Source organism: Bradysia coprophila, unplaced genomic scaffold, assembly GCF_014529535.1.
Source record: "Bradysia coprophila strain Holo2 unplaced genomic scaffold, BU_Bcop_v1 contig_138, whole genome shotgun sequence".
Classification (NCBI taxonomy): domain Eukaryota; kingdom Metazoa; phylum Arthropoda; class Insecta; order Diptera; family Sciaridae; genus Bradysia; species Bradysia coprophila.
Window position 1 is genome coordinate 673,929 of NW_023503409.1, and position 12,024 is coordinate 685,952.

General features: G+C 32.9%; 2 protein-coding genes across 9 annotated transcripts in view; one reads left to right on the top strand and one right to left on the bottom strand.

Annotated features, from left to right (window-relative positions):
• Positions 1 to 8,817, bottom strand: part of LOC119073250 (neuronal PAS domain-containing protein 2-like) — a 44,203-nt gene extending 35,386 nt beyond the window's left edge. The window contains exon 1 of one of the 2 annotated variants that reach the window (XM_037178606.1): positions 8,500 to 8,817. Coding sequence is in view for 1 of the 2 variants with exons in the window: in XM_037178605.1 (XP_037034500.1) it covers positions 5,059 to 5,107 (49 nt within the window). In the remaining variant the exon portion in view is untranslated. Of the gene's footprint in view, positions 1 to 5,058; positions 5,682 to 8,499 lie in introns of those variants that run through there. The other variant, XM_037178605.1, reaches the window with a different exon arrangement.
• Positions 8,818 to 10,814: 1,997 nt separating this feature from the next.
• LOC119073246 (kalirin) overlaps positions 10,815 to 12,024 on the top strand; it is a 41,723-nt gene continuing 40,513 nt past the window's right edge. For 5 of the 7 annotated variants that reach the window (XM_037178574.1, XM_037178575.1, XM_037178576.1 and 2 more), the window contains exon 1: positions 10,815 to 11,475. The gene's annotated coding sequence lies outside the window, so the exon portion shown is untranslated. The remainder of the gene's footprint in view (positions 11,476 to 12,024) is intronic. The other 2 variants (XM_037178579.1, XM_037178580.1) reach the window with 1 other exon arrangement.

Sequence of the window (12,024 nt, forward strand, 5' to 3'; positions counted from 1 at the left end):
TGTGAAATTGAATTTCGTAGACGTAAAAATTTTGTTCTCAAAAAATTACATAACAAATCATTACTAGTGCTCGCTCGATTATTCTGACATGTGACGTATTGACGACTCACGTTACAGTCGTCGCAAGTACAAGTACATGAAATGACTTTTTTTATTCCATAATTAATTGATTTACTTTGAAACATTAATTATATTTAAATGAGCATATTCGCCGAGTGAATATCGAAAGAGTTCTTTTCACCCATTAGATCGACAATAATCACATATCAATAATTGTACAAACAAACTTTTGTTAGTTAATTACTTTTGAAATTATATTTTGATGGATTTGAATTAAATGCCAGCAGTAAGAAATTAAATATCGTGCTTGCACCATAGACCAATTATTATATAGTTCGTCTAAGGCTTGCACTTGTTACAAATGGGAATAAAAATGAGAATGTTAGTAATAATATACTTGCTGCAGAAGACAATGAGGGATTCTTTTAAAAAACAACTTGCCAAAATAGGCAGTACTTTTTTCACCATTGATGTATGCATCCCTCGTTGGACGGTAATCAGTGGCAAATCTCAAAGTTCCAAATTACGAATTTTTTGGACAAGTTTTGCTTACCAGTGTCTTACCGGTCAAGATGATATTTAGTTCATAGTAACGCCAATATCCTGTCACGCCCCTCCTCAACAAAAAAGAAGGTTTTCCGAAATGCACCCAAAAGACTAAGAACGCAACTCGATTCAGGGACCCATTGAGAGCTACGAACAGCATTCAGTAAAATCAGATCAGTTCCTTCCCCATACAAAATTTTTCGTTTCATGAAATTTCATACACCTCCCTGAAACCGTTTTGTCACAAAAGTAAAATGAGTGAACATATTTTGATCGAATTTAATTTTTATCTTATGGTCAGAGATCATACCTTTCTAACGATACCCCACTCAATGTATTTCATGTGAGAAAAATCACTTTGTTGACTTGAAAATTGTCGTGAAGTCGCCAACTCGAAAACAGGCTAAATAGTTAGAACACTCATATTAAGTCTTCACGCTTTTCATATTTTATTTGGCTTTGATAAAAGGAACGTGAATACAACATTTTGTAAAGACATATTTATGAAAATGAATATTATACCTTCTTTGATTACTCTTGACTTCACGACAATTTTCAAGTCAACAAAGTGATTTTTCCCTCATTGAGAGGGTTATCGTTAGAAAGGTATGACCTCTGACTATAAGCTAAATATTAGCTTCGATCAAAATATGTCCACTCATTGAACTTTTGTGACAAAACGGTTTCAGAGGGGTGTATGAAATTTCATGAAATGAAAAATTTTGTATGGGGAAGGAACTGGTCCGATTTTACTGAATGTTGTTCTGAAATCCCAATAGGTCACTGATTCGATGTGCGTTCTTAGTTTTTGGATGCATTTCGGAAAAACTTCTTTTTTGTTGAGGAGCGAGGGGAAAACCACTATTTTGTGATTAACATGGTTAATCAGTTAATCTGTTAATCAGAAACATAAGTTTTGTGAATCCAAATAAAACGGTTAATCGGTGATTAACAATGATTAACCGCTATATTTCACGTTTATTTGTAGTTTTGCGACGATTTTACCGGTCAAATGCTGGTTAACCATCAATTCGTTATAATGTTAATCATGTTAATCACATCAATAAAAAAGAGTGGTTTCCCTCTCGTTGAGGAGGGGCGTGTGTAGTTATGGGTAAAATAGAGTTTAGATGAAAAACGGCAACTATTGTCCCAAATTACATAATAATTGAAAAAAAAAATCGTCAATAATCTATTTGGAGCGAAAAATAGTTTATAAAAATTATTTTGCGTGTTTTTAAACACTAATTGCCTTATTTGGTCTAACCTCTATTTACCCATTACTGCTTGACCTTGGCTTCCAATGAACCCAGTTTAATTCGAACCGATTACAACCATCCAGTTACATCTTGTCAAACACGGTGTAATTTCGACTTTCGACGACCTACCTAAGGCAGATAGTATATGAAGTCAGTTTGGTCATCTTGGGGTCGAGGCCTATCAAGGAGTAAATACATCGATGGTGAGAAAAATACATCCGATTTCGGCAGGTTGTTTTGTTGGATAAGTTCTCAGTAAGAGGCAAATTTATCGTTCAGTTAGAAAACAACAAATGAAAATTCATTCATTCATTCATATTTTTTTCTGTCACCAAAACTTTTTCGTGTATCGGTTGAACTACTTCAATAAATTATTTAAAAACAAAACAAAATATTTTTGTTTTATACGCATGACGTATAAATTTTGTTTAATAATAAAATGATGTGTTGACTGTCCTTAATTCTGCTGATTTAATTCTGAAGTTTTTTTTTATTTTTATGATGTGGCTATTAAAAGTAGTGATAAATGAAATAATATTCACATTTTCAGGTTTTCAAAAGCCTCACAAAAATATTTATTTTTATAACAAAGGCGAGTGACAACATATTGGTCATCATTAAAATTTCCTATAAGTGGCAATTAGAAAAAAAATAAAATGATGCGAAGCAAAAAGGGGTAAAGTAAGTCAAAAACTATTACCATTTCATATCACAGATTATTTAGTCTTTGCTAATGCTTTCGTAACTACTGAAACAGATTTTTTTTTGCACTACATGAGTAACTAGAATTTGTTTTGTTGCGGTGACCGCACTCATACTTTCAGTGAATCGGAAACATTTTTGAACTATATTAAATTAGTATAAATAATGCGAATCAAAAACATTATAGTGAGGATTCTAAACAAAAACTTTGGAATTTATATTTTTTTGACTTTGGCGCCAAGCCAAAAATTCCAATTTACCAACAAAACAATCTTTCGGAGAATGTCATACACCAAAATGGATTGATGACAATGTCCAATGAAGTAAAAGCTTTTCGACTGTGTTATCATCGAACCGGTTCTGAAATGGAAAAGTTGAAGCATAATCCATCCGTATATATATATGACACTTTCGGAGTGGCTTTTTATGGCATGGTTAATTGAAAAAATTGAAAACCATAAATTAAACACTAAGCATGTCGTTATACTTTGCTATTAGCAAGTCATGAATTTCCGAAAAATGTTAATAAGAAAACAATCATCGAAAGGAAATTGGAAAGGTAGTCATAATATGTGACAGCTGAGGACTTCTACGAAGTAAATTACACAATGGTTGATTACGTCAAATTTAATGAAATCACCTACGAGCTTTGCCTATTCATAAAACTAGTAATTGACTGAAGGTTCAACATTGAGAATATATCACGCAGCTCTGTATTTTGCAAGGTATTGTCTAGGAACGATGCTTGCAACAATTTCCTCGGTTATTATGTTTACAAAAATAAATCCTAATTTTATTATGAAAAGTAAATTTATAAAATATAGCTGGACATGCGCAAAACGCACGTGTTACCACCTACGGTTCAACAAGATATTATACTCCTAATGCATTCATTCTCTTCCACTACTTTCATATAAATAGATGGCTAAACATCCATCTCCAACCATCTTACGTATCAAAATATCTTCAAAGCCAGAAACCATCAGACAAATACATTTTTTTTCTTTCTCTCGTTTCAATCATCTAACAGCCAAATCTAGCTTACAAAGCATACTAATCAAGCCACTCAATTGAAATTAGCCTCGGTATAACATTATTAACTCTTATTTATTTGCCCCACAATAAATGTAATGCAAACAACGACAAAATGATATCAAAATTATCAATTTGTTGTTTGATTTTGTATATTTGAAATCTCCGAGGGAAGTAAACACATTCGTAATGTAGATAATTGATTTTAATATCATGTTTTCAGACAAATCTAGTGTCTTACTGTGCCTGATCGTTGGTAATATGGTGGAACATAAATGAAGTTGAAGCGAAATAACAATTGATGAGAGCTGATATATGGAGGACGTGTGTACATGTAGGGTGGAATACTGTAATACGTATACTATACACACATCGTGTAGGTCATAAAATTTGATGAGTATCATGAGGTGAAGTTTGAATGAAATTTATGATAAAAAATATAACTTCGCTGAAATAGGATGTATATATTTACGATGTCGTCGTGCCGCTTATCCATGAATAAATGAAGTTGTCACGATATTGGACCGTATTTTGTAACGTAAGCAAATTTAAGATAATCAAAATTATCAGTGCTAATTTTTCCACTAATTTAATTAAATCTATTTACGAGTTTCAATTTTCATAACAATAAAATTTACTCAATTCTGCGAAATGAAATGCTTTGTTTTATGCCCTCTCCTTCATAAATTTTAATTAGAATAGTTGTCGCAATTATGATCCATTATACATAAAGAACAATCGTACACAAGCTTTGGAGACGTTTATATTCGTCTTTGGTAACCTAATTGCACGAATTCACGAATAACTACGATTTCGTTATCATTTTTCCTAATTATTGAGGGGAAAAAAACGGAGATGTGTCCTTGAAACATTGATGTGCGTGCACCGTGAATAGAAGGTTATTCACAATAAGATCGAGCACCCCTGCTCAGTATTACATACTAAATTGTTATTCCCTTTACCATTTGTATTGCGAGTAAGTTCTCGATGATGATGGAATCAAGGTAAAATACTGTTGTGCATATACATGAATGATTGAGGCATATACGTCTCGTCGTAACGATTACAAATAACCTTGGACCTTTCACAAACATAAAAGATATGGAGCCCCATATAACATGGACGGTACGATTAAAATTTACAGAACTTTGAAATTATTACATTGTTGAGAAGTTTTGATTATCCCTCGAATATGTGTTACCGAATTATTCCTTCGGGGCGTTCTACTGCCAACAACCAAATTTACAATTTATTGATTTCTCAGTACGTGTAACACGCAAAAAATTACTTAACAAACTTTTTATCATCGTTCAGCTCCCACTCCCATTACGTTTTGTTATAAGGTCTATACAGAAATTGAAGACATTTTTCGTAAACCTAACCGTGGCGATCAATTTCACGGTATTTAATAACAGTTCCCGTAGAGTTGACATAAGATTTTGTTTTTCGTTCGCTTTACCTTTTTTACATTCCACGTCCAACTGTAAAATTACATCGAAAATAGCCATTTATGTGAGCTGATATTCGATATGAGTAACAAGCATTAATTGCTACTGTAGCTGATAATGAAAAATGAACGCATTAAATAACATTTTAAATGAATTCCCAATCTTTAAATTCCAACAAAAGTCGTTGCATTGTTCCAACACATTCTGTAGTAGTTCTTCACTATTAATGTTCGTTACACCAACGTCTCAAGAGTCACAATCTCAACACAGTTACACTCAAAGTACACTTAAAATTTACCCATTTGCAGTATCAGTGACAACTGAATGTAATATTTATTCGTTTCTTAGTAAAATTCAAATTGTTTTGTAATTGCATTCAGTTGCGCGAGTGATTTTTTTTGTAAATTATTTACGATGACCAATCTCTTTCTTTTTCATTTTTATTTTTGTTTACTACAGGATTATGCGAATAATTTTCTGTACTTTTCCGTTACGAAGTCGATTTTACATATACCACACCACAATTAAACAAATGAATTCGCGTCCGGCATTACACACAAATAAATGTTGTGAAGCTAACATTTTTTCCATTAAAAATAATGAAATTTTCATTCAAAATGTTGCAGACAAACTCACTCACTGCACATAAAATCGACAACAAAGAAAACTGATAAATGTAATTAATCTCAAAGAATATAGATAAAATGAAGATAGGCAGATAGGTTTTCGTTTCCGATAAACATTTGGTTTCATTATTCTGGCATATGGCCGTACCAGTACCATACGCATTGATGTACATACTGGACAAGTTGTCAGCATAAATTTTAGAATCTCTCATTATTTCTAATTCATAGCATGTCACAGTGTACAATATTTACATAATTAACTTAACAGTGTCTCATGGACACAAAAATGTCAAGATGCTCTAAGTAGGATTTTGATAGACTTTCAGTGTTCAGTTGAATCTTGAAACGCATATTGAGAGTCACATGGATCGAGGGTAAAGCAACTAGTTACAAAAAGGGACTTGACCATTGAAAGATTTTACTGTAGAAGCAAAATCAACTGTCCAACGTTCGAAAAAAATATCAAATTCTGCAAAAGGAAAGCTTTTTCAGAAGTTTTTCTCAAGGTATATAGACGAGACAGCTTTGATTCGGTTATACATGACGCCACTTCCTGGTGTACATTGTCATCATTTGATTATGGAAAGATGACAGTAACTGTGACAGCAACAAGCAGAAATCGATTTGAGGAACGTATCGGTCCACAGTTTACAAAGGTTTTTCTTAATTGACCAAATTTTGTGTGTGCAAAGAGGATGCACAATAATCAATCTTCATCAGTCAAGGTTTAAGAGTTTCCTACATCGTAGCTAAAAATCTACAAATTTTTCTCTCGCTTCGCTCGCGACAAACTCTTTCCAACTTACAATTTTACATGAAATTAAGTAAAATGATTTTTTGTGGCAAAACTAAAAGTTGGCGAGACTGCAGATTGTTTACTATTGCGCTGAAAACCATAATCCGTCTCTAACGCCAGGTGATCTGAAATCTGCATTTCTAGAATAAACTTACTTTTGCAAATAAAAATCCTCTGGCACTTCCTAACTTCCATCGGATTTTTCGATGGATTTTATTTCTAAAATGTTTTTGAGTCAATATTTTGTTGTACATTCAGGCGCAGAATACGTCACCATTAGCGATATCAGTCATTTTGTAAGTAGACACAAAAACTTGAGTCACCTTCACCCTTTAGGGTTTTTTGACGGATTTATATTTCTAGAATAAACTTAGTTTTGCAAAGAAAAATCTCTTCTGTCCAATACTTAATCGCTAATCTGGTTTGTTATTCTAACGTAAATTTTGACAGTTTACACGCATGCCCCACAAATAATTGATTCCCATCTCATCTATAAAATATAAAATCACATGGGTACCTATTATTATATCACTACAGAAGAACTGTGTTATGAGTCCATGGTAAGGTAAATTATGTGAAAAAATACCAATGAAAACAGATGTAAATATATCCTGCGGTATGTTTAAATGGGATGAACATGGTAACATATACATGCTTTCTGCTTTTATAATATTTGTTTTTCTTCAGTTAAAATCCCAGATCACTCACTATATGATATATAGCTTAACATTGAAGTAGCGAGTCTTACAATATCCTACGATTATTTGCTTTACAACCCACTGAAGTATCTAATTGCAAAATCGCTTGAATTTGATATTTTGTAAAACTTTCTGTCATTTGACTGTTCCAGAGTTTTCTTTGTACAGCCAAGGTTAAGTTGAACGTAGACCATTAATAATAATTCCAGATGTAACTGGATTCGTTTCTTTTAATTTTTTTTTTATTCATGTTGAAAACGCTGTAGGTCTAGTTCAAAAAAAGGTAATAAAACTGTCTCTCTGTTTTCGGAGTGGCTAGTGAAGAAAAGCTAAAAGTTAATCTGAGGGAGGTACTAGATTAGTTTTGTCACTAAGTAATTTCAGGAGAGCGTTTGTGATATTTCCGTAGGGGATAGTAAACTTTTCACGAAAATAATGCATAATCAGCGAGGAATGTTTGAAAATCAGTAATGTATTTGGTTACCGAGAAGTTTTGAATTGCTAACCGGGAAGAAATCTATATTTCCGTACACGGGACAACGACAATCATGAACTCTAATGACCTTTCTGTCGGACATTCTTTAAGATACCTCAGTTGAAACATATTTAATTGCTATAACGACGAAGTGGTGTTTGTAAAGGGCCCAACATTCCCATAACGCAACAACTAGAGAAGACAAAATGCAATGCTTTTTCAAGTCATCTCATTTGACTTCCTAAACAATGTACAATTCCACAAAACTATTTTCATTGAAAACGATATAAAAATAGACCTTCGTTCAAACACATAAAAATAGTCTCAAACTTTTGATTCTACTTTGTGGATATATGGAAACAGATTATATTCAAAACCTGTATAAGAGTAAAAAACTAAAACTTCTCTGTATTAGCCCCCCAAACGCATTTATGATGGAAAAACACGAAAAATGCAGTTTATTGACCTCATAATAGTTATTCTCGTTATTTCACTTACCCACACAAAACATTTCATATTTTTGTTTTTGTTTATGTATCGTTTAAAGGCCGGATGACTGAATGAATAATTATAAATTTCGGATATGCTATCGATTAAAGTTAATCTATGATATAGTTCAACGCCTCATATAGGGCAAATCAATCATAAAAATTCAGAAGGAGTGTAGTGCGTTTGTTTGTTTTCCTTCTCGTTTCTTGCATATTTCTTTTCAGTTTATACGCAATTTATATATACTTTTTTCAAGGCTACTATACATTTTTTTCTCTCTTTTTGGGTGATTACAATCGATTGAACGGAACTATTTGCGATAAAAATAAAATGATCATCATGAATGATTGATAGTGAATTGAACTTACACTTTTTGTGACTTGATTTCGTTTCAACTGATGACCACTAACGTCTCACATAGATATTTCATTCAAATGAGAACAATATTTTTTAGACTTTCGCCTTGAACTTTCTGGTTACACACAAAAACACAATATACAAAACATATAAAACAGCAGGCTACGCATTAAACTGATTCAAAATGTGAATATTACTAGTATGGACACCGAAAAAATGATTTTGAGCAATTACATCGTCAAACATTAATAATTATATGACACAAAACTGACAAAATGCACCAATAAAGTATTTTTTTCACTTTCAATTTATTATTAATGGTGGATTTCGAATTTCGAATAATAATTTTCGAATAGTCGTGATTTTGTGAAAGAAGCAGAAACGGCAACTTGAAAATCTTGAATTTATTTTGATTCGCGGTAACTTTTGAAAATTTCGATTTGCATTAGCTTTCTACCACCACCCAACATTTTAATTATTTATATTCTAAATTTTGCAACAACAATCCTAGGCTATGAAGAAACAAATTAAGACATATACGAAGGCAGGTGGTACCTAAATTTGAATAGTTCATTGGATATTATACATATAACGTTTTAGTCCCCAGAAAATTACTTTCTAAGTTCGTGGAAGCATCACTAGAAAATTAGGGTGCTACTCCCTTCGTGATCAACACAGAGATGCCTTAACTTGTTCATTCCAAAACCTACAAAACTGCTAGAAATTGCACAAATTAAAGATTCTTCTAAACTTTTTTCATACATAGAATGTTAACTTCTTCATCGACACACATGGAAATTGGACCGACTTTTTCAAGGCTGTATACTTGGGAAGGTCACGCAGATCGCCACTTTATTAGATACAAACAAAATTAAAGTACTGTGGCTCATCCAGTTTTTTTTAAAGTAGCGATTTGGTGAATGAGTGCATTATACTTTTTGTATTCTTGAGTTGTCCATAGTATCTTGCGGTTGAAACAATATCTTCGTTGCGCATCTATTGACACACTATTTCATTCTATATTGGTCACCAGTTTCCCCCTCTGTTTCTATAGTTAATTCCGTAAAAATCACTTAACCCGAATGTTATCGTGAATAATGGGACTATAAAATGCTCATTTTGATAGCAAAAAATGAAGTGTTGTTTGGTAACATGGCAACGAATATTACCAAGACCAGAAGAAATTGACCATTCCATTGTTATAGCCTCAAGAAGCGAATCCGGCATTGCAGTTCGCGAAGCGCACTTCATATTATTTTTAAGAAAGTGATGGTTGTGTATGATGCGAACAACTTAAGTTATGTTATAATGAAGGCAACTCATCAGTGCAAGAGTGTGTTTCAAGTCAGTTGCCAAAAAACCCGGTTTACCCATTAAATAAGTGGTTTGAGCCACTACTTGAAAATAGTTTACTCAATGAAAGTATAAACCAGGTATTGTCTGTTCATACAAACCGGAGGACACAGCGATTTCATATAAACAAACTCACCTCCCATGAGAGGTGAGATACCCTTGGTTAAAAGTGTCACCTTCGTTGATTCCTAGCAAATTGTTTCAGAATATTACATATCACTTCGTTCAAGTGGTAATATTCGCAGTGTTGTGAACGAATATGGTGGCAACAACTGACGAAGGGTTGTCCTATACTGCCCTGTGACCACCACCATATTCGGAGGTCGAAACAGCTTCTCATCTTCGTTCGCTCGTTCCATCACAGCGACGTCGCAAGACGTGATTATTAGTTCTCAGTCTCTTCCCTTTTCCTTCTTATTTTGTAGAAGACTTCTTGTACGTTTTGTGATATTGAGGGTTTGGTTCGTTGCAAAATTGTGTAACGTTAAAACACTCTCTAGGAATGGCCTAGTGGATATTGATGTGTTGACATTCATTGAGTTTACTGGCTTGTCAAGTAACAACCAGTAACACCATTTTGTAAAACTCCCTTTTTCAAATATCCAATTGTTGCTCATCCTCTATAGACACTTTGCAATGTAACGCCTGCATGCATATTCGCCGTGTACATATATTGTGTATATCTGTCAACTTGTTACATGCTCGTACGAATCGGGCTCATAAGTTTAATTTGTAGTAGTTTGTTGTATTAATTGAATAACACCAATAAAATGAGAAGATGATTTTTGGGAAGATATGGTCTTGAACTAGTTAAAGTAACTTTAAGAGTTCTTTTGTAGGTTTATTGTGAAATTTTCTTTTTAACATTTTAGTTTTAGTATGTATGTATACTTGTCGGTCTTACGGGTCTTTTCGTTTCACGGTCGCATAGTTTTCTGTTTTGCTGACAACTTCAACGCCATCAGGCCATATTAGAAAAAATTCGCAGCGAAAAACATGGAGTGTTGTGTTGCAGAATGTTTCACACAAAAATTACAAAAATCTTAGAATTTAAGTATCTCAGAGAAAGTATAAAAATTGGCTAGAATGCGTGATGAAAATGAGTGAAAAAAGTGCTAGTGCAGAATAAAATGAAATCAAGATTTATCTAAAGTAAATGTGTTTTCATTAATTTCGTTTCGTTTTGTGTTCTTTTTTTGAATGAATTTTATTTAAGACGGAAAAGGATGAGTGCAAAACGGCTCTACATAAACGATATTATATTCTTCAAGTGCAAAAACATTAAACCGATTTCATCTGCGAATCGAGACAATTAACAGAAACGGGTTCATTGATGAAACTATAGTCTTCCATCCACCTGAGTATACTAACCAAATAACCAAACGGTGGATGGGGGTATAAATTCCGATTTAATTTGGAAAATCAATTTTATTTGTGAATAAACAAAGTACAGTGGTCCGATGGACAATAATAATTTTAATAAATATTTTGTGATTAATACGAGCAAAAGTGACAAAATCGATTCAAAGAAATAATATATTTCTTTGTGATTCCATTTCATTTCGAAATTTTACGAAAGCAATCAACGAGCAAAGTCTGACATTATAAAAAAAAGGAACAAACCAAGAATCTCATGTAAGTAGCAGTGATTTTTTTCTTCTTCTGTTTTTCTACTTCTTTTCGCTTTGATTAATGTTCTATTTATGGAAGTCTCTCTCTTATGAATGAACACAAATGAATCTGTGTAAAGCATTCTTTGGATTATTAATTTCACACAACCAAATCTTTGTGCCATCTAAAGAAGAAGAAACAGAATTATTATAAGGCATGCCAAATGCTTATATTCAATGTGTGTGAATATGCAATGAAAATTAGACAATCGACTCCACACATTTTAACTCGAAAACATCGTTTCGATTTGAAATTTATTTAGATTTTGGAATGAACAATATTTGAATCGTCAAAAGCGTAACGTGGTTAATTGCTTCTTAATTACACTTATCTATAATGTTTCAATATACAATGAAAATGGATCTCATTTGCTTAATGTTCATGTTCAATTTATCTGAGTGAATAACGTTCTGGTTTGCACAATTTTTATATGACCAATTGGTTCATCAATTAAATAACTTTTTGCGTGCATGTTTACTTGCTTAGTAGCAAAGAGTATTGTATAATGACAC